Source organism: Acomys minous (genome assembly GCF_964271855.1).
Source record: "Acomys minous genome assembly, chromosome: 1".
NCBI lineage: Eukaryota > Metazoa > Chordata > Mammalia > Rodentia > Muridae > Acomys > Acomys minous.
Window position 1 is genome coordinate 14,839,226 of NC_140483.1, and position 23,993 is coordinate 14,863,218.

Below are 23,993 nucleotides of genomic sequence, written 5' to 3' on the forward strand. Positions count from 1 at the left end.
TGTCTTCTGCGCCTAAACAGTGATTTATCCTTCTGTCCTGTAATGCTGTCAATCAGTACTGCCATTCCCTTTGTTTTAAAAATACTGACACTGTCGTCTATTTGTTTAACACACATTTTGCTGTTGTCTATGCTCTCCTTAACTGTATGGGCTAAGGTGACGTCCTTTGCCTAGCCCCCCAATTTTCATTCATTCCAGCAGGTCTGCCAAATCTCCTTTGCTGACACTCCCTGTACCAACCCCTTCGTGCGTCACCATGCTTCAGATACCAACGGGCATGGCTGGAAATGTGCGTTTTGAGCAGTGGCTGTATCTGATTAGGAGAGATGTGTGAGGTCCATCAATCAGGAGTAATAGCTGGAGCTGGAGGAGAAAATAAAACCTAGCAGGCCAGTGCCTCCGAGAAAAGGGAGAAGGTGCTTCAGGGCACATGAAGAATGGACAATGGGGCTGGAGAAACAGAGTCCCGGCTGTTTGAGGGCAGGACTTCTTCACTATGTAACCTTTATTTACTTTTTCCTTTTTTATTAATTTATTCACATTACATCTAAATTTTTATCCTCTTGCTTGTCTCCTCCCATTCCTCCCTCCCTCCTTCTATTTGGTTTTTAAGACAGGATTTCTCTGTGTTATCTTAGCTGGACTCTCTTTGTAGAGCAGGCTGGTCTTGAATTCAGAGATCCACCTGCCTCTGCCACCCCAAGTGCTGGGATTACAGGCATGCCCCACTGGTGCTGAGTTTACTATGTAACCTTTAAACTGGTTGTTTAGACCCAAACTTTGGCTTACAGCTCCATATACTCAATACATAAACCAACTTGCCCCAGAACTACCCCTAACTTCCAACTTTCTAGTATGTCACAGTAGCCGTAGGGCTGAATCTGAAAACTGACTCAAACTTAAGATTATTTAACCAAAGCATAGTCCTAGAAGAGAAAGACCACAAACTTTGATTCCTATGCCGCAATGACACATATACCTTCATTTCTTGGCTTACCTCATGTCAATCACTTGACTAATGACGGAGCTGGGCTGGGATGCTTTTCCCTCCGCGATATCGTAAAGAAATAGTTTGAAGTCACACACCACAGCCAGTGCTCTCTGCCACCCTTTCTTCACTCCGGCTGGCTTAGGGATCTTAGTTTAGTTTCAGTCAGACAGACAGACAGACAAACAAACAAACTCAAATGAAAATGATGGTGAGCGCCTCTGGTTCCATGTGAACTGCAGGGTGACACCTGAAGGCTGCATACACCTGCTCTCTGGTTCCATGTGAACTGCAGGGTGACACCTGAAGGCTGCACACACCTGCTCTAGGCCTGTTTTCTAGTTGAGAAGGTGGCAAGTGGGACGTGACGCCAACAGTAAGGGGCAAGTGGGACCGCTCTTCAGACCCAGATGGTCTTTATAGGCTTTAATGATAGGTACTTTCCAAACTGACAACTCAGAAAACAGAATTTATTCACAGCTTTTTAGTGAAACAGCATAAAAGGCAGAGGTGGTGATAAGATGGAACTGACATTCCAGTGTCACCCAGGACAGGAAGCTGCTGCCTTGATGGTCCTGACTTACACCTCAGCTGCAATCTACCTCTCAGGCAAGACCAGGGGCCAAAGATTCCTTTATGTTGATTTCAACTTTGTAAATCTCAAGATATAGTAGTGAAATTTAGAATTCACTTCCAAAGTAATCATGACTCTAGATAAAATACTATGTATACGAGTTTGCTTGGCTACACTTTTTGTCAAGCACTGTGCTTACTGAGTGACTAACAGAGGTACTCACCCTGACATGACCCTCATACGCGGTCCCTACTCCCTTCTGGGGGTCTATGCCAAGAGGACCTTTCGTCTGCTCAGGAGGAACTGGACAAGCAGTTGGAGCTTTGTTCACACAAGTTATATGACATGAGAATCCACACACTTTTGGAAGAAAAACAAAGACAATTTGGATAAAATTTCATTTTAACACCACCACCACCATCACTCACTGGGTACTAACTGCACCCACAGTGCTATGCTAGATGAATGCTGACTTTCTGCTTTATTTTAAACAACCATTTTATCACTAGGGAAACATGTAGCTGCCTGCCAGTCAGAAGTTCACTGAGAAGTAGTGAATATTTTTATTATTTATATTATTATTCTTTTTAATATTAGTGATTAACATGAGAAGCAAATGGATAAAAACAACTAACCAACCCGAGGCTTGTATGTAATGTGGCTGATTTTAAAAATTTACAGCTCCCACAGAAGTGTTCTCTGGAGGTGTTTTCTAGCTCTTTATCCACTGCAACTTGTTACTGACCCTGAAATTCTCTTGCAAGAGTTACTAGTGGACACTTAGCTACTCAAAGTCTCTGCAAGCCATGTTTAATTCATCTGTGTGTGTTGTGCATGAATGTGTATACATGTAATTTTGCATGTGTATGAGTGAATACATGTTCACATGTGTGTAGAGATGTGGAAGTGCAAGGTTGGTGTCAGGCATCTTCCTCCATCCACCACTCCGCACTTGATTTTCTGAGGCTCAACACTTCAGCTGGTCTGGCATGCCAGCATCCTCAAGGCTCTCCTGTTTGTACCTCTTGAGGGCTGGGACCACAGGTGGGCCAGCCGGCATGGCTGGAGTCCCAAACTCTGTCCTGTTCCTCTAAGCATTTTATTCATTGAGCCATCTCCCTAGTCCCTAGCAGTGTTTACCAATCATTTGAAAACAAGGGTTTCAGTGACTATAAAGGTATAAACAAAGGGGAGCTCTTGGAGCTGCATTCTACATGCTTTCACTACAGGTAGGGTAAGTGTTACCTTGACTGGGTACTTTCTGTCATCTCTGTTACACACTTACTCAGAGTCAGAGGGATGGGCAGCACCCGTGATGGAATTCAAACCCACCCGTCTGCTTAGGCCCTGGGTACCCAGCTGGCAGCAGTACTGTTAGGAAATGAAGCTGCTGTTCTCACCTTCGCAGGAACAGCCCTGTCTTATCAAACCAACCATCAAGGAGGTACACTGATGGCACTTTGTAGGGGCAGTGAAAGACTTCACAAAAAACTGATGAGTCTTGCGCTGCAAAATAAATGACAGGAGAGTTAGCCCTTCCGCCTCTTATCGCATGAGCACATGGAGTTGCAGGCACTACTAATGCACCTCACGCACACTGCACATAATCACACTTTCAGCTTCAAGTTTACTGTTGTTTCAGGAGTTTTTATTGAGTATAAGCTTTTGGTGTGTCTGACTGTCTGACTTGTCAGAGGTCCTGACTTTACAAACACAGGGTCTTTAGTGTTTCTGACTGTGTCTGACTTGCCAGAGGTCCTTAATTTACAAACGCGGGCCCTTTTCTGCCAGTCTTATAGCCGTCTTCTACACGAGTCCTGTTTACCTCTCCTCAGTTACTGACTGAAACGTGAAACTCATCTTTGTCTCTGTCACTGTCTGATCCTGAATTTCTTAAGAGTTTAGTTTGTATTTCTGAAATATTTTAGTTTCAGTTTTCTCTTATACTCTTTCATCTATCATTTCAAGTGTTCCTTTCCCTCATCTCTTTAAAAATCCAATTACTACTTGGGGAGGGGGCAAGGGTGTGTGCAGGTGCCCCAGCACTTGTGTGCCATCTCTGTGGCTGTCCTGTGTAGTCCAGGCCACGCAACCGCTGAGCTTGCTGCAGCAGCTCCAGTCCATGCTTCCCACCTGCCCTAGAGTGCTGAGAGCCACAGCACGGCATCTGACCCGTTACGTGGGCTCTGGGAGCAGCACAGGTGACCAGGATCACAGTGAGCCCTCTACAGGAGCCACAGCGGACATCTCAGTTCTGAGCTTTCCTATCTTCAATTGGTTATGATTCATGTGCTGATCACATACATATATATATATATACATATATATATATATATATGTATATATATATACACATACACATTTCTTCAGAAACCTTAAGCATTTTGAACATGTTTTAAGTATTTTCTTGCATCTTTTACTGAAGCTTTTCATCTCTAATTTGAAGAAATTTTTGTTTTTGTTTTTTTTTTTTTGTTTTTTCGAGACAAGGTCTCTCTGCGTAGCCTTGACTGTCCTGGACTCACTTTGTAGACTAGGCTGGCCTTGAACTCACAGCGATCCACGTGCCTCTGCCTCCCGAGTGCTGGGATTAAAGGCGTGCGCCACCACGCCCGGCTTGTTTTTGTTTTTTAAACAAAAAGATTTGTTTTGATTATGTTTATGTATCACTGTATATGCCAAGATACAAAGGCGGCCTGGAGGTCAGAAGAGGGCATCAGACCCCTGGAGATGGAGCTAGACAGTTGTGAGCTGCCTGATAGAGGCAACTATTACTCTGACTGTGCTTGGTTTGTCAGAAACCTTCATTTCACAAATGCTGGCTCTTTTCTGCCAGTCTGGATGGCCGGAGAACAGAACTCAGGCCCTGGAGAACAGCATGCGCTCTTAACCTCAGAGCTGCCATTCTAGACCCTCTCTGTTTCTTCAGTTCCGCCTCTTTCCTATTGACTGTCATAGTATGCCATCAGTGACACCATTCCTGTGACACAGCTTAACTTTCAGATTTGTCACCTCATTTTCTAACTGATGTGTTCTTCTACTGTATCTATTCTTCTCACTCTATTATTAAAGCCCTTTGTGGACTTAAGCAGCTATATCCTTATGTCAAGCACTGCTAGATTAGTTCTTATCACTGCTTTATGCTGTCTGACATTACCTGTATCTGTAAGGATGTTTATTATGCTTATTTTAAATTAATAGTCTGTCTGGCCTCATTGCATAATGCTATGTAGTTATTCTTTTTTTTTTTTTCAGTAGATGTGCTTTCATACTTTTTAAAATTAATTTTCAGAGCCACTGACCCATTTCATTTGTGATTTATTCAGTTTGTGCTCTGGGGAGCAGGAGGATCATTGGGCTTAGACAGGGAGCTCAGTCTTCATGACTTGTCATGAACATGCCCCAGTCACAGGAGGATGTTCATGACTTGTCATGAACATGCCCAGTCACAGGAGGATGTTCATGACTTGTCATGAACATGCCCAGTCACAGGAGAATAGCTGGAGGGAGAAAGCTACTTTGACTCTTCACTGAGCAGCTCTCTTTCTCAATGTTTATTTAACCTTGGACTCATATTCTCTGACAAGGGACCTCAACTTAATTCTTTTATCAGGTGACAAAAAGAGGGGTTCTCAGAGGGTTCCTCTAATAGGCTTTGAAACACAGAATTTAAGAATTAAATACTGTATACTCCTCCCAACACTCAGAATGGTGTTTATATTCATTATAGAATTAATTTTCTTGTCAAGCTGCTTGAGGAAATCAGCAACAAAACTCACACCAAATATTCAAAGTAGAAGAAATTTATTCCCATGTTTTGGAACACAGGATGCTTAGACCAAGTACCTTAGGTGGAAAGCCAGTTGAAGCTGGGCATCCCTTTTTCCTTAAGGTTGGCGTGTGAACTGGAAGTGGAGCAGAGTCTGCAATCTGAATCCCGGGCAAAAGAGGAAATGAATGTCGTGAAACAATCTATTTAGAAAATAACTAGAAAGAGACCAGAGTAAATAAAACCAGACAACATGTCAACAACGCTAAGGACACACTGCCTCACCTCTCTGAGGGTCAAGCTCCCACTGTAAGTCGGAGCTCATGATATTTACAAATGAAGTGTTTTCTCAATTACAATAATTTCAATTTGTAAATTTAAAAATAAATTAAAGAATAATAAAATCTACAGACAAAAACAAAATTCACAGCATGTAACATACAAAATGAAGATACTTTCACATTCATTTGAATTTGTCACATTGATCTTTCAGCAAGACTTATGGTAATATTTAGAAGATTTATTGATTGATTTCCTTCTTTTTTTGTTTTTTGAAACAGGGTTTCTCTGTGTAGCCTTGGCTGTCCTGGACTTGCTTTGTAGATCAGGCTGGCCTTGAACTCATAGCAATCCACCTGCCTCTGTCTCCCTGAGTACTTGGACTAAAGGTGTGCACCTCCACATCTGGCAGAAAACTGATTTAAAAAAATTTTTTTTATGTGTATTGGTATTTAATCTATGTATGTCTGTGTGAAGGTGTCAGATCTTGGAGTTATAGACAGTTGTGAGCTGCCATGTGGGTACTAGAAATTGAACCTGGGTCCTCTGGAAGAATAGTCAGTGCTCTTAACCACTGAGCCATCTCTCCAGCCTGAGAATTGATTTCTTAAACAACCTTTTATTGTGTATGAGTTTGTGTGTGTGTGTGTGTACAGATGATGTATATGTGTGAGCTGGATGAACGCATATGTGTGGAGGTCAGAGGGTGACTTTGTGAGGTCACCTCTTTCCTTTTACTTATGTGGGTTCCAGTGACAAAGTTCAGGATTGCCCAGAAAATGTAGTACTTGCTGAACATCTCACCAGGCCTAGAAGATTATTTTTAACTATTTGATTTTCATACTTAGAATATACATTATGTATAGGGATATAATTACATAGATTTGAACACATGGAGATTAATGGGATTTTTACACAGAAATTAATTTTAAATAAAGGAGTTAAAATTACTTAATATTGGGATTATGAATTTAATTCAAGTTTAGTTATGAACCATATCTTTACTGTAAGTAAAATGAAGTCTACTTTATGAAGTATTGTATAAGATGTTTCTTTGAATAAAAAGAACCAGTGTTTTTTATTGGATGTTACTGTGATGGAGGAGGCCTAATTACCAAAGTTAAAAAACAATACAGTAACTTCTTTTTAGGATGCAAAGTGAGCACAAGGAAAACAAGTTAAGCCTTGTATAAAGTCATAGATATTAAAATATTAAGAGAAAGTTGGGTAGTTCTCTGCTTCTAAATTATAACCCTGATATGGAAATTGACCGAGTGTCTCAGTTTTCTGTGAATTGTGAGTTTATATTCAATTTAAATTTTGTTTACTTTTGAACAAGTTGAGAGTGTGTTGAGCTCATGCTACAATTTAACATTTCAGAATATAAATATAAAAGATAAAAGAACAATGAGAAATCTTATGCAAAAGATAATAAAACACAATTGTCATCAGAATTCTATAGAAGGTCTAGAGAAGTTACTAAAATTAAAGACTCAAGCAAAGGTGCTGGATAAATAACTGCCCAATAAAACTGCACCTCACGGGCTCTCCTCACCCAGGAGCACAATGCTGAGGCACTAGACCAACTCAGCAGCAGCACGGAGCTCGGTGCGGGCGGTGGAGAGCTCCTGAAGGATGGGAGAAGCAACGACCGTGCCTACCAGGTGGACTTTCCTCATGTACATCTATAAATTCAGCGTAATTCTAATACACCAACACTGTAACTAAAGGGCCAAGAAGAAAAGGAGCACAGGAGCTGTGAGTGGCAGGCACCTTAAATCAAGTACCAAAACGGTTTTAGGGTTACAGTGATTAAGACTTTGTGACTGAGACCTATGCAAGCAAAGTGCAGACACTGCCGAGCCCAAGTGTTTATATGGGGAGAAAAGATGAGAGTCCTATTTCACACTCCACATAGTGATACATTTCAGTTTGATGAAAGTCTTAAGCGCATAAAAGCCGAAATTAAAAACCTCAGAAGAAAACTTGGAAGAAAAACAATAGTTTCATAAAGAAAAACGACTTTAAAAACACAGAAAGCAGAAGTCATCAGAGAAAACTGACAAAGCTGTCCAAAAGTTTTGAAAACAAGAGGATAACACAAAATTTAAAAACTACCTTCAGACTGGAAGAAAATGATTGCAACCAATATACACAGCAAAGAACTCATAGCAAGGCTTAAAAAAAATTTCAAAGCAAAATGGGAAAATTAATAAAACAAATGGACAAAGGACATCAACAGGCAAATCATTAATAGCCAATGGACATATAAAAAGATGTTAAATACGATTAGAAAAGGAAGAAACCCAAGTTAATACAAAAATGCTCCTTCATACCTATTCATTGGCAAAACGTGGGTATCTGACTGAACCAAGGGTTGGCAGAAGTGTGGGAAATGGGGAGCTCTCACACACTGCTGGGGGTGGGGCAGGGCGGGGTGGGAAATTGAGCCAGGTACTATGGAAAACAATCTGGGAAGATCTAGTTAAAGTTTAAAGATACAACTAGTTTGCACTCACACTGTCCATCTGCAAATGCCAAAATGCTAAGATGATCATCCACCAGCACTGAGTTAGCAGTAAGGGGCGGAAGCTAGTGTTATCCTTGTTTTGCAAAGCTCTAAACCACAGTTGGTTTCTCAAAACAAAACAATGGAAAGAAATGTGTTCTAGATCCAGGGCAATCCACAGAGATGATGTCCCCATGTCACTCTTCCTGGTGGGGACTGATAAGGCCATTACGCAACCCCTTTGGCTTAAAGCTCATCTAGCAGATACAATTAATGAACTAAATGCACGTTCTTCCAACTAGAATGGCAGATAGTCTGTGGGGGAGAGAACTGACCAGTGAGCTGCTTCAAGAACTTGACTGACGTGACTATTAACACGGCAGGCAAGATTAGCTGCCTGAGCACCTGCTGGTTAGCTGAGCAGTTAGAACACATCACCCAGCTGCCCAGCAGCTCTATTGGAATGGCTGTAACCATTTCATTTGGAAGCTGTGTCTCTGATGCATCGATTAGTTGTATCCTGGCTTATTAAACTGATTAGAAGAATTAAAACACATGGGTCAAGAATGGTGCTGTCAATGCCATGTGCCTATAGTTAGTATATAACAATGCCAATGTTTCCATAAATTTTGGAGGTAATGTTTACATAAGCATCTCTCCTCACAGTAACTAAAGACTACCGTCAGCTATCTACCTACCTATATTTTGTCTATTTCAGGTGAACGTGAGCTGTAACTTTCTATCTTTCTGTATTATCAAAATGTACTGACTGCTAATGAAACATAACTTATTACACAATGTACTTAATTAGACAGATTTCACTTAAAAAATTCAATTCCCTTTCCGGAACCCAAGTCCACAGTTGTGGAACAAGGCTGCCCCAGGGAGGCACCTCAGCTTCACTGGGTGTGGAAGGAGAGGTGGGCCTTGACTGCTTGTAAAACTTGATGCTCAGGTTCTGCAGGTAAGTGTTGTCAATGGGATCAGTCTACGAAAATAAGTCAGGGAAGGAAAAAAAAAACCCCAAGAAATCACTTTTGAACAACATGTAACTTTGAAGGCATGGTCATAACAACAATTCTTGAGGAGAATTAAAAACATAACTCAGTTTGAATGTTAAATTAGGGATGGTATTATGCAAAAGCACTAGTTTTAATAAAAAACATTTTGTTCAATATGGAGAACTGGTATAATCTACAGCTACATGGGGCTTAGGAGTGACTACTGACAAACATTAGGAGAGGCCCTCTACGGGCAATGGGCACAGGCAGGTGTTCAATCAGTAACCAAGGCTCCAGCCCCAAGCTTGCCATCCGTCTCTTCTCATGAGCCTGGGCTCACATTGTATACTATCTACACACCATGTAAAACTTTTGTATTTCACACATACCAACATCATATATGTGAAGTAAATGAGTACTTCATGAAGGCATGTGTTGTAGGTTAGACATAATTCTGTCATAGACAATGAAATTTAGTTCTTTTCCAGGTATTAATTGAAAGTAAAAGGGATTTAACATGAGCATGGTGTTTGTCACTATTGTCAATCTTCTTATTTTATAGCAGTAAAATATTACATTCAGATGCACCCTTTAAAGCTAAATACTCAGAAACTGAAAGTGTTTTTGGTTAAAAGTTAGGATGACACACACTCATAGACAGTTTGTTCACTAGGTTACTAGGACTGAGTTTAAACAAGATAATTTGTTTTGAATGTAGTATATAAAAAAATAACAATGCTCTAACAAAAAAACTAAACTACTCTTATCACTACGGCTACACCTGGGTAGGGTGCACGATGGTGGACAACGGGTCCCTCTGAGCTGTCACTGATGAAAGATTTAAGTAGAGACATGAGAATATGAATTAACAAAGTAGATTTGAGCACTGATTAAAGCAGTAAGGAGCCGCGTGCGTGAAGCTAAACAACCAAATAAAACCTCTTAAAACTCTAGGTTAGTGATGAGAAATAGATCATAAAGTTTCCCAGACATTAACTTTCTAGCTCCCTTTTTAAAATGCCAATTAGGGCTCCAGGTACCTGGTTTCTATGTCTAAGTATACATATGATTTTCTCAATTTGGGTCTATTTTTTTCATGTACAGTTAGGTTAGAATATTGTGGTAGATAAGTTTCAAAAGCTAACTTGCTATAATTTTACGTCACCAGGGATGAAAGCCTCAACGAGGAATTATCTAGATCAGGTTGGCTGTGGGCACATCAGTGAGAGGCCCTTTTGACTGTTAACGGATGTGTGAGGACTCAGCCCACTGTGGGCAGCATCATTCCCTAGGCATGGTGTCCTGAACTACGTAAGACAAGAATAAGATAGACAGGAGCAAGCAGACACCACCAGTGCATTGTTTCTCTCTGCTCTTAATTATCAATGTGGTGTGATCAACTTTGTGACTTCCCCGCAATAATGAATGGGAATTGTGAGCCAACTAAATTCTGTCCTTTCTTGCTCTGCTCAAGTGTTGATTTTGATTTGGGAGGGAGTTTATTTTTTTTTTTTTTAATTAAAATCACAAAACAAATAAAACCAGAACAAATACTGTTCTGGAGTTGTGAAATGTTGCACATATAAAGCAGTCAACTTTTGGTCAATATAGAGACTTGTTAAAATCTGGCAACTTTGCAGGAATTACGTACCAGTATTGGCCAATACCAAGAGCAGGCTTCTTATGGGTACCCACCAAGGCCTCTTAGGTGGTGGACATAAGCCACCATTCAGGCCATGAGGTAAGGGTTTGGTGAGAATGACCAACATAGTTACTAATCAACTTAAGCCTTTCATTTTTAGATTTTAAAAACTGGAACTTCTGAGGAACACTAACTCCCAGCTCTGTGTGTGGCACAGATGATTCCGTGAATTGGCAGGCTGTGCGAAGCTGTGAGTTAGGCAGGAATCCGCCTTTCCACTGGCCAGCTAGTCCTCTGTGGTCTACCAAGGCGCCTCCACAGCAGGAACATCCAAATCCATAAGGGTCAGAGAAGCCAAGGTCAATTTTGTTGACAGTGAATTGTGAAAAGGAAGAGGGGAGTGAAAGAATCAAGTGAGGCCCGAGACAAACCCTGTTCACAGCTTTATTTGGGGACAGCTAAGGAGAAGGTAATCAGATTATTAGCTGCATAAAGTAGGAGTGCTTCTCACTTCCTACATTCTCCTCTTTCTAGTGTTTATTTAATTATATAAACTTCAAGGTGAATAAGCAGTCCTGAAATATTTTACAATAAGAACCTAAAATTGATTCAATCACACAAGTTTTCTATGGAATGTCTAAGTAGATTTGTTACACATTGAAAGACGTGCTATTTAACGAATAATTAATTTTTTTTTTATCTATCATGAAAGCCTGGAGTCCTAGTGCTTGACCCCAAGACAGAAAATCCTGGGTTCAAGTGACTTTTACCTCTATATCTTGTGATTTAAATATCTCTAAAGCCAAGGGCAGAGAGCTTACTGTGTTCCACTATTATGAACCCAAAATTTACATCAGGCCTACTCCCCGAGCCACGACAACGTGGGCTGACAGACGGGAAGCCCAATTCTATACAGCCCAGTACCAGAACCAAAACATACACCTGTACCATTTTCCCGGTATGTGGGCGAATAGGTGTTTCCATCACAGAACTGGCAGCCTATTAAACAAGGTCCCTGTGTCACCAACCAAACCAGAGTCAGGTACTGAGGCAAAGTGACATGGTAGTGAGACACTAGAGAAAAGACAAGATCCATTATCAGTTTAATTTGTCATTGCTAGCTCAAATAACTCTTGAACCCTTTAATATAAATCTCTTTTTCTTGAAGAATTTCTGCCATGTATTAATTTGTCTTTTCTTCTTAACTAGTCTTCACTAATTAGTGACAATAAAAGAGAATAAAAATGAGGAAATACAATGGCTTTCTTATATACATAAAGTTAATTCAGGCTAAATAGAAAAATACAGTTATATTTTAGAAAGAAAGCAGTACTAATTATAATAAAACAGAACAACAAAGAATCACTGTATTGCTTCTTAGAGTTGTATGCTCTCAAACTAAACTCAACTTCATTTAAAAATAAAATTAGTTTTCTTTTTAAAAAGAAACTAAGTTAACTACATTGGAGTAATGTTTTGAAGTGGCATTAAGTAGGAATATTAAGAAGTCCAACTATATCATTTACAATGCATCCTCATTTCTGAAAAAATTCTTAACTATGAAGTTTAAAAATTACCACTTTACTTTTCTACTGTAGTTCTCATAAATGCAAGGAACAAAGCATAATAAAAATGCAAACACTCATGGCAAAAAGATTTTGAACATCAAACTTAAAAAGAAAAGTTTCAAGTCTTTTTAAAAGATTCTATTAACATCAGAGAGCTAAGGCAAATTGTCATATCATTTCTGGGCTGCTGCAGGTATTAATATTATCTCAAACACAGTTTAAGAAGACAAATGAAAAAACATATTATATATTTTCTTCATCATAGTTTTGATTATCACCACAGGTTTTCAAAACGTTAATGATTTTAACTATAACTGTAATTAAATCCTAGTCATTACCATGAATTTGTAATTAAGTCCATTAAAATGCACTTAACTCAATTAAAAATTCAGAATATTCATGAAATATGCTAGAAATTTAAGATTAATTGACAACAATTCATACATACACATATAGATAACATTTTTACACAAAGTACTCTAAAAACTTAAAGAGAAATGTAATCATTATTACTATATTTAGCCCATGGACACTCTTGAAAATATTACAGTATTAAGTCTAAGTAGTTAATTGAATTACTAATGTAGCAAAAGCCAACAAATATGATCTACATAAAATGCAGAGTTATGTCAAGTTATTTTGATGATTATAAAACAACAATAAAAGGGTAAATAGTAAAAAACAATACATAATATTAATGGATGACATACTCTGGTATTGTTCAAAGAAAGACCTTAGAAACAAATCTTAATGTAACAGTATAAAAACTACAATCAATATTTTAAAATTATAATCCATTGAGAATGGATATTTTTATAAAAATACTTTTTCCTATTTTTGTTAACTCATTTTTCCTAAGGAAACATATTTTAATGAGTGATTCTAATGAGTAAGGATTAAGAGACATTTAATATACTGTCAATGTTATTATGTTCTACTAGTTTAAAAGTGTGTGTGTGTGTGTGTGTGTGTGTGTGTGTGTGTGTGTAACAAAAAGCTGAATATTTTGAGGTTTTTTTTTTTTTCACAATGCATGACAGCGCCCTGCAAAAAGTTCATAATGGTCCCTGAATGTATTAATGTATTAAGATTTTTCTAGCAAATTATCCTCACAATATACTTTTTAAAGTTGTATAACAAAATATTTTTCTTTCCAGGACAAGGCAACTGTATGGTTTTTAGATGATTTCACCAAGAGTTCCTCAAATTACACAGCATGCTTCTCCAGTAAGCAACAACTAAGACAATTCATGGCGAATACACCTCACTGTTGCCTCACACATCACAGGAAGGCCAGAGAGCCATGCAAGCCGCAGCACCCTCACATGCACCTTGCTTTAAAGTAAAACAGACTGATACTTGATATAGATGATGAATGACAACTTAGTAAAAACTCAGCTTGCATCTAATATATTGCTTGAATCAGGAACTATAATTTGAAATAAAAATCCATTTTCATCAAATTTGTTTTTAGCTAGACGCAGTCTTGAAATAAAGACTTGAATGCTTTATATCCAGAACACTTAAAACTTTAAGCTTTTAGTGAACTTGTCAATTCTGTTAACTGAGCTTATGACCAATCTTCAGTATTATAGAAATGCTATTTCATCTGGAAGACAGTAAATATAATATTGTATTATCCTGTAACAAGTCATAATAAATTACTTAAGGTTATAGCTTCAACTATAATCTTACTAGTTGTAAATAACATAACTTATTAGCCTTTATGGAAAATTTCTCTTGAAGTTATTTTCAGTATACTGATTTGAACGTCGACTGTTGGTTCTTTACAGTGTCTGCTCCAAATTCTAAAGAACAATTTGAAAAGGGACAGTCTGTGTCTTTCAGTATTAAAAGAGTCAACTGGAACTCTCCCCAGTCATTTGCACCCATGCATTAATAATACCATTTATAAGTTTTTCATATAGTATGCTTAAATTAAATTTAATACTAGTTAATAGAACTTTAAGTCTTCAAGATGAAAATGAGGCTTCATAGCACAGAAATTGACAATACTAAGACATTTACTTATTTCTGTGATATTTCAAGGGAAACAACTTTGAGTTTACAAAATCATTTAATTATTTGAAAATATGGATATATATATATAAAATCAAATGTCAAGGTTAGCCTCAAAGCCACGGTTAGGAATGGTAACTAGTTGTGTCTTACTGAAATAACAATGCTATAACCTTGTCCCAAAGACTACTTTTACTATGCCACCGACATGTTCCCATTTAATTACTGGCTAATTTACAATTCTCTGATTATGTCTTTTACAAACATACCACTTTACAAATTAAAAGAAAAAAGTCAGCTACTAAACCAGAAAGGACTGAAGGAAGCTAGGAAAGGAGACAAGCAAGGCGTACAAATAGTAAAAATCATAAAACAAACCAAACTGTAGGTGATTTTAAGCTCATAGGTTCTGGTAAATGGTGGCTTATTGAGATGCTGTAGTATAAAGACACAGGATTAAGAGCAAGAAGCACAGAGCAATCATCTCCCTCAGTTTTTTTCTTATTTCCTGAGTCCAAGTATCTAGTGGCCTAACTCTCTACACTTCAGAACAGTCAAGATATCTGAAGAAGCAGGAATCGTTTATGGACCCTAAGCAACAGTGCCCACAGAGCTCACAGGTCTAGTGAGGCAACAGTGACCGCCCAAGCACCCAGTCACTGCTGAACAGTAGTCTAAAGTTATCTGCAATGCTAGGGTTACTCACATGTATGTGACAACAGCCGGCCATGAGCTCAGAAAGAACACGAGACCACTGGCCATCCTACTATGTTCACCTCCCATGTTCACCAGGAAGTACTTCATCTCAACCCCTCTCTATCTAGGAACTTTGGAACAAAGGCGCCTGCTTATCAGGAAGTTGACAGGTGAAAGTTGATAGCTTGTGTCTCCCAGTGAGTGTCTTTAGTGCTATTTAACACAGTGCATGTAAAGCCAGTCCAACAGTCCAACAGTCCAACAGTCGTGGAGAACTACTGTTTCTCTGTGGTGTGTATGACAGGGTGGTTTATAAAAGCCCAAGACCTTCCCACGTACTAATTCCCCACTGGGGCATCCTAGAGCCACAAGGACAGGGGAGTGGCTGGTCACACAGCATGGAACCAGCATTAGCAACGGAAGGTGTTTCCACTGTTAATAATGCATAGAAAGAATCTTTTTAAATCTTGAAATTATCTTAGATTACAAAGAATTAATTATTAAAATTATTTTCCTTAATGTATATTGTGTAAGATATTTAGTGAAATTCTTTTGACATGCATTAAATTAACACATCTACGTCACAATTTTTCTGGAACTGATCTATGTAAAATCTATGGTCTATAAATTACCTCAGCACTCTACACATTTGTATCAGATCCTTTCTGAGGAACTCATTTACCTTGTATCTGAATACTTAGAAAGCATATTTTTAAAATGTATCTTACTATTTAGATGACTTAGCTATATAAATATCCACGAAGAACATTCCTAAAGCTCTGCAGCCAAAGCCAATATAGAGGGAGGGAAACAGAGGGAGGAGATGAGTGGTAGCAAGAGCAGCCCATGCATGCAGCAGTGAAATGGCACACGGCACATGCTCAAGGGCTCTGCAGCCAAGCGCAAAGGGCAAGAGCTATGCAGTAGGCACTGGGACAGCACACAGTGCGAGAGTCTCTTACACGTCTGCCTCTGCTAGCTGGAGTACAGGACGGGGAGCGCTTCAACAGAGAGAGAACACCACGTTACACATATTCACAAGGAAGGCTCCACGCCCTCTGTGCCAACACAGCATACAGACATATGCACAAAGCCACTGGCTTGATATGTTCAAGGACATATATACCCAGGAAAAACTGTAGGATAAAAACAGTAAGGAAACAGCTGCTCAGATGTGGTCTAAGGCTGAGGCTTTCGTTGGCACACGCACAGTGATCCACATGGCAGCATGGACAATTTCAACAACAACAACAAAAACAGGTCTACTTAATTTTGAGTTACTGTTTGTAATTGTTTAATAAAATATAAGTATTTTATAAGTATAGGGTTGAACCCTAGCAACACACACACACATTGCCCATGAAATATATGATTAAGCAGCTCTGCTTTATATAGCTACCTACCAACTCCTACTCTTTTCAAAGATGGCTTTTAAAACCATCAGCACTGACAACAGAGTGAACTAGAAACACGGCCCCATGCTGCCCACCATGACTACACTTCCCTTGAGATTGGCTATAAAAGAACAGAAACGAGGCAGTGGGTGAGGATGACGGTGAGATCACGGCACTGTGACAGAAGGAGCCATGACTAAGACTCAATATTCTAGAGTAAGATTTTACACAAGGCTGAAGTTTACGCTGGCAAATCCTTTATCTACACTCAGCTCTGCTGGCTGAGACAATCCATTTCTCCTGCTTGCTAGAATATGAAAAAGAAAAGCAGTATTAGGTGAGCAGAAAGCTGGATGATGGCTATAATATCTTCTTCCACGTCTAAACTCTAGATACTAGAACTTTAATTTCCATTTGTCCTCATTCTGTTGGCTACACAGATCACCAGACCAGGCCTAATGTGAACTAACACGGTTGGTCACATGGTATTTATGGAGCTGAGTGAAAAGACAAAGGCAGAGAAGACGCTGGTTTTCACAGAAGAAAGGGTTCTGTGATTTGTGCTACTGCTATTTGAACATGGAGTGCCTTCCTTAAGAAATCTCCTGTCACGGTGCCCTCTATTTCTTTAAAGATGACCCTGACCTCCCCTTATGTGTCCTAAGGAATGCCAGGCAAATCCTTTATCTACACTTCTCTTTTCCCTAAAGATGAAAACCCTAAAAGTCACACTTGCTGAAGTCACTCTAATAGCAGGAAGATGTGATAAACAAAGACTTTTCCCCCTGGAGGACTGCTGTTGGCACTATTCCCTCGGATTCTATGATGTCCACACCCTGCTCAGGCCGCCCATCTGCTCATCTCATGCATCACAGCTGCGAGTGCTGAGCACACACCCTGCTGTGCCTGATCCTTCTCTTTCCTGGGAGCAAAGTGCCTGGAATTACATAACCTCCTTCCGTTACGCCAAAGCTGTCCTTATACACAGCAGTGACTACAGAGCTCAACTTGAAGGAAGGCATCCTGCTCCTGCCATCTTCTCATCCAGATAAAAATTCCAGAATTCATATAAATTATGAATGAATAGTCAAAACAAACAAACCAACCAACCTCAGGAAAAATTGTGACTAGAAGGATGATTCTGTGTTCATTCTAAATAATGAAATGATAGGGTTTTTGTGTGTTTTGAGACAGGGTTTCTTTATGTAGCCTTGGCTGTCCTGGAACTTGTTCTGTAGACCAGGCTGGCCTCAAACTCAGAGATCCACTTGCCTCTGCCCCCTGAGTGCTGGGATTAAAGGTGCACATCACCATGCCCAGTGAGATGGGCCCAAATAAAAGAATAAAAGTAGGAGAGGAGCAGAGGGTAAAATTGGAAGAGAGGGCTACTAGCTGTAAAACTGAGAATCCTGAAGGTAACCCTGGACTGTGTGTGTGTGTGTGTGTGTGTGTGTGCGTGTGCGTGTGCGTGTGTGCATGTGCGTGTGTTACTGAGACGATAGATGATATGTAGACAACACCAAATTCAACCTGTGATTCTGCTTAACATGAGCCTTCCTCTGTCCTAAAGGCAGAGGGTCCAGCTGCATGTCAGCTCCTCAGCATTCTTCTTCATAGCAATGATAGGAGACAGAAGAGGGTGGCGTTTGAGCTAGTTACGCACCAGCACCTACCTGATGCAGGGACAGTCAGACTATAAGCGTGATGCACAAATAACCAGATGCAGGATAGAGAACATCAAGACTCAATTATTCCTTAAACATCTAAATACCTAACGAAGAGAGCTACTGAGTGTGGGTTTTATAGTGTCTTGGATGTGGAATACGAACATATAAAGACTCAAAGCTACTACTGAAACCTAATTTTACTATGACTTTAATGATAAAACCAGAAAATAGCGAACACTAGGAAACATGTTATGAACAATGAACAAAAGAAACAAGAAGATTATATCATAAAGCATAAATTAAGAACAGAACCCTTTTTTTTAAATGGGAGCTTACTGCTAGCCTTCCTTCTAATAAAAACATGTCATTTCCCAATAGTAATGGGATTCCAATTCCAAAGAAGACACTGTGGTTCATATTATAGCTAGTGAAAGCCTAAGGAGTAAAGACCTGAGAGAAAGCATGTAAGTGAAAATAACGCTGGTTGACAAGAGATGGCGTGAAAGAGCAGAGGAGACAGGAGAGCCGACCTCGGAAGAAGACATCCTGAACTTGTTGGTGGCATTGTGCAATTTTGTTACATAGTCAAACCACTTTATGAGAGTAGTTCCCTAACTACAGCTATTTGTCAGCCGAGCAAACCTTGGCACTCAAAGGCCAGGCTCTCTCTTTCAAGCTCAGGGCTAGGAAGTGGCACAGGCAGCTTCCTAGGAGCCTTGGAAAAGGCAGAACATGAGAAGGATTCAGCAGTTTGTGCACTCAGCTGCTTCTCACTGTGTGCTAGGAGTTCCGTGTCCTACTGTAAAAGTCAGCCTGGAGTCTGAGAGGAGTGTTTGCTGCAGAACAGTTGCTGGGGGGGGGGGGGGGGCTCAGAAAGGGAAAGTAAGGCTGGGAATTGGACTCTCCTCACATCTGGAGAGGATGTGCAAGTAGGAGGCCGGCAGAGGGGAACACTTCACAGATCTCTATGGAGAAGTGTGCATTAGCTGAAAGACAGTTTTCTCAGGATTTAGGATCTGAGCGTCTATGGGAAAGAAGAGGATGCGGGCACAGCACAAGTTTGTTTAGAAAAAGTGAGAATAGTTTATCAGTAAAAGGAACTCTGTAATTTACTCAAACTTTCTCTTCATTCTTTCTAATGTGAATAATGAAAATACAATATATTTTTTAACATATCAAGTAGCAGATTGCAACATGCAATGTGTGTGTGTGTGTCTTTTTAAAGGATAGTTACCTTTCAATTATACTATAGAATCGTCAGGCATAACCTATTGCTTTATGAACAACAAAAATATTTCCATTTTGGAGGAAAACAGGTTTTAGTATATTTTCAAACATATCCAGAAGCCTCTTTGTTGTTCAGGAATTTGAAAAAAATTATATAAAGAAAAAATTTAAGTAAGAAATTGTGCTGAAATCTTGTGTTTAATATTGTATTTTAACAAAATATTAGGAATAAAATATTTTATGAATTTTTCCTCATTTAAAAACAGTCTAGTGAAGCCAGGTGTATTAGCGTACGCCTTTAATCCAAGCACTCAGGAGTCAGAGGCAAGAGAATCTCTGTGAGTTCAAGGCCAGCCTGGTCTACAAAGGGAGTTCCAGGACAGCTAGGGCTACACAGAGAAACCCTGTCTCAAAAAACCAAACCAAACCAAACTTCAGTGTACATTGTTTACATTTAAACTCTTTCTTTTTCTAATTTTTTTCAAAGTCTGCATGCTCAACAGGATATCAACATTCTATGTCAAAGATCAGTGATCCATCCAAAGTGGAACAGAATATGCACAGAACCGGCAGGGTAGATAGAAAACAAATGCATCACACACACTTACTAGAAACTTTTAAGTTATTAAATCTACAGAATTAATTCAGATAGAATATAATAATGCAGCCTATTTATGGGGCATACAGTGCACATGTTTACTTAAACTCACTTTCCACATTAAAAGAAGAATCTGTTCATATTAAAATAGATATATACTCTTACTGTGTATGATAAAACCATGAGAATTTAGCTTTTAAAATGTCACTTTTTGATTACTCCAGAGGCTTATTGTAAACCAACATAGAAAGAGCAAGGTGCTAAAAAGAAAAGGACAAAGCAAAATAGAAGCCATGAAAAACAAAGATGAAGACTGTATCATATATAGTGACAATACTTAAGTAAGCATTCTAGTCTTTCTTGAAAAGAATGGAAACACAGAGATTCACCCAAGGCCAAAGCGTTTAGTGCTTTTTAAACTTTATTACACTTAATAATGATAGACTATTATATTTAAGGTATGGACGCATTTGGCGCACATAAATTTCCAAGTGATATTTCTAAAACCGGTTGCATTACTAGGCAAATTCTTCAAATCAATTCACTGATCTCTTTTATTGAAGGATGCATTGGTTTGAAAATCAAAGACTTACGTCATCCAAAAAATCAATCAGTGAGGATGAGGAAGAAGAAAAGGAATCCTATTTAACGAATTCAGCAATAAAAAAAAAATAGAAAATAAGGATGAAGCAATTTAATACAAACAAATAATAAATTAAAAACTTGTAAAAACAATTGAAAAGCAAATGGCATTTGTTCAAATAAATAAGTGAGAAAAGTAGTCACTGTCACTGTTGTCAAGGAGCTTAGGGATTACTTTTCAAAGCATGATTCTTCCTACCTTCCCCAGAGAAATGAAATTCCACTACTGACCCAAAGTAATAAAATGAAACCTTACAGCAAGTCACTGATAATTAAATTAATGGTACGTTTTTGCAAATAGCAGGTGAAACAAGTCCTCAGAATCTGTGCTTCTGGTTCTGCGTGCTGGAATACAAGAAGTCCTGGGGGACCCTGAGTACTGAGGCTGCAGCATAGCTCCAGTGTTTAGAGCGGAGCCTCACACACAAACACCCCAGGGTCTCTAACTGCCCAACAAGGAGATAAACAATAGCTTACATTTTCTGACATAAAACATACTTTGGTATTATACTGATTTTTTTTCCCGGCAAAATATGTAAATAATAAGGTAAGGAAAGACAAAGAGCTACAAACTCACTATTTCAGAGTACAGGTAACAGAGTGCAGGTTAACACTTTCATTGAAAAGCATTTCTTACTGCATACTTCTTTAAAAGGAACTGACTTGGAACAAGGGCCAGCAGCAAGCTACTGAGAGTGCTCACACTTTCACTTATTTTCATTTTTATCATGCCTCTAAGCTTTGGAGAAAAGGAATTTTCTTTCAAATGTTGGCATTTGCTCTGCACTCACTGCTTCTTAGGGGGTTGAAATTGCTTTTAGGTCTAATAATAACTTTTGGTTTCAGACTTTCTTAGACGTTTTTATGACATACAAGTGTGGGCATACTTTCCAGAATATAAACATATTCTTCCCTTACATGGTTTTATTCACTTATTTATATGATACTAGGTTCTCTTACATGGCTGCAATACAAGTTTCACTGTATGTAAATTTTAGATGCCAGAGTGAATTTTAAATAGACCCCAGAAGGAATTCAGAGCAGTTACTTACTTCAAATTGATCCAGAGCATCGGTAGGCGTATTCAAAAATGCCAAGAAAGAGTGCTGTGAGTCTTGGTGCTCTATACCTAGAAGACAGCAGCAACTCTTTTTTAAAGTAGAACAATTAAAACTAATTTTCATGGGTAACCTCTCCTGTCTCAATCTATTAAAGAGCTAAAAACTATTTCAAGGCTGATTGTATTTACTCTACATAGCTAAAAAAATAAAATACATTAGAGTTTCCTAGACTCAACAGTTAAACCAGACTATCCCCCATGACAGTCCTCTGTGCTACTAGTTAACACATTCGTTTCTCCATCTAGTACAGCGGTTCCAACCCTGTGGGTTGTGACCCTTCTGGGGGTGGAAACCCATTATGCAGTTACTCTGTTCTGCACAGTGTAAGCAGACACAGAGACCCACGCAGCTTCATCCTTGTCTGCATTATGGAGATGGGAAATGATGGAGCAACCCTGGGCCCACGCAAAGCCCATTAATTAACCCAGTGTGAGGGAGACCTTTGTTAGAAACATGGGTTTTGGATAACTGTATATACAGTATCTTTTTACTAAAATAAGTCATATTCTGAATTTATTTTTTCTAAATCATCACCCTCCAGGTCTACATGATGGAAAAACTGTGTTAGAAGTTCATATCATAGGGATATGACACGCTTAGAGCTAGTTCCATGTAAAAAGAAGAATAAAAGTTCTCAAGAAAATAGTAATAAATCCTGGGAGATATCATAGGACAAGCAATGTAAGCACCAAACTAGAAAAAGACAATAAATATCCAAATAACTCTTCATTACTGAAACTATTGATATTGAGTTAGCCATCTTAGTTATTTTATATATTTTCCCTGACTGTCCTTCCTGTACTCACAAGACTTCATACACTGTAGGCACACAGAAAGTGCTAAAAAATATATAATCTTTGCAGTTATGGGAGAGGGTGAGAGGATTCTGAACTCAAGAACATCATGGGCTACTCAGCCAGACTCTCAAAAACCACCTCCTCTCTCTCAAGTTTCTTCACTAAGTTCTTATGTTAACAGGCAGCACCACTGCTCAAGTAACTACATTGTGACACGTGAGAACATTATCAATACATCACCGAACATTGCTATCCCAGGCTCAAAAGTTACTCAGGAAATCTTTTCTAACACTGAAATAAGTCAAATTTATGACCCTGAGCTGAATTATTAAATTTAATAATATTATGAAACCAAAGGTTAATTTTAGAATTCTGATAAGACTTTGTTCATATATCTGTGATTACAAATTCTTAATATGATGTATATTAGCTAATATATAATAACTCAAGCAGTCTTCATGCATGTACGTGTGTGTGTGCCTGCCTATTGTTTGCACGCACTCTCAAGGGTGAATGTATGTGTGGCTGCTAATGTGAAGACTCTCTGTCTACGCAGTAAGAAGGCGGCTCTCATGCAGTCGCGGACTCGGACACAAGCACACAGTTCTCATACCCTTTTCAGATCTAAGCTCTTCAGTGTCCTTTATCAGCTGCTCAATTTCGGACAGCAGTTCCAAGTTCTTCTTCTCTGAATCTTTCAGTTTACTTAAATAAGCAGGGGAAGAAAAACAGTTGTTAATTGTGTGTAGCTGGGCTTGTTTGGTTTAAATGCCTGTGAGGCTAAATTAGAAGGCTGTAGACTACTGCATACAAGACAAATACAGCCCCCCACCTGCTGTAATGCAAAGTAATAAAGCAGGCTGGGCTCATTCACTTCTGTAAAGAGGATGGCTCCCAGGGCTGGGACGCAGCTCGGTAGCAGAAGCCTTGCCTGGCACGTGTGAAGGAAGCACTAGCTCAACTCCCAGCACTGAAAAATGTGAGAACAGGATTGCTGCTGCTGCTATTGCTGCTACTGCTGCTGTGACCACAGGGCTGAGCAGAGGAGGAGGCTGCATGGGCCTTTATAGGAAAAAGTTTGCTGACCCTGAGCTGAATTATTAGATCAACCTTAGAATTCTGTTAGATGGTGTTCATATAATACCAGGTAGCCAGAGCACACACATGAGTTTATCTTTCAATATGTGCGAACCCCAGTCACAATACCGAAAGCGACATTCAGTAGTTCCTCATGCAAGGGTTACTTCATGTTCTCCAGAAAATGTTCTTCTAATGCTCCACAAGCATATTAAGCAAATCATACTTAATTTGTGCCTGTGTCATTTACAACAAAATGTTCGTAATTAAACAGGAGTGTGTGCCTGTCCTTCAATAAGAAAATAATGACTACAACCTTAAGTCTTAAGGTGTACCACCACCCAAAATTCAATCTGTAGCCCTGTGCTGCTTCTCATGCTTTTGGAAGTTTTGATACTTTTGAGCCAGATGGATTTTTAAATTTA

The 23,993-nt window shown here is 39.1% G+C and overlaps 1 protein-coding gene across 14 annotated transcripts in view; it reads right to left on the reverse strand.

Moving 5' to 3' along the window:
- The window catches only part of CDC42BPA (CDC42 binding protein kinase alpha), a 207,647-nt gene that overhangs the window by 28,836 nt on the left and 154,818 nt on the right, over window positions 1-23,993 (reverse strand). For 4 of the 14 annotated variants that reach the window (XM_084791680.1, XM_084791667.1, XM_084791677.1 and 1 more), the window contains 8 exons: window positions 23,105-23,196; window positions 21,626-21,702; window positions 20,525-20,572; window positions 16,008-16,046; window positions 5,409-5,492; window positions 2,963-3,068; window positions 1,786-1,922; window positions 998-1,137 (listed from right to left, as the gene is read on the reverse strand). In XM_084791680.1, the coding sequence (XP_084647806.1) occupies window positions 998-1,137; window positions 1,786-1,922; window positions 2,963-3,068; window positions 5,409-5,492; window positions 16,008-16,046; window positions 20,525-20,572; window positions 21,626-21,702; window positions 23,105-23,196 (723 nt within the window). The remainder of the gene's footprint in view (window positions 1-997; window positions 1,138-1,785; window positions 1,923-2,962; window positions 3,069-5,408; window positions 5,493-16,007; window positions 16,047-20,524; window positions 20,573-21,625; window positions 21,703-23,104; window positions 23,197-23,993) is intronic. The other 10 variants (XM_084791675.1, XM_084791670.1, XM_084791672.1 and 7 more) reach the window with 4 other exon arrangements.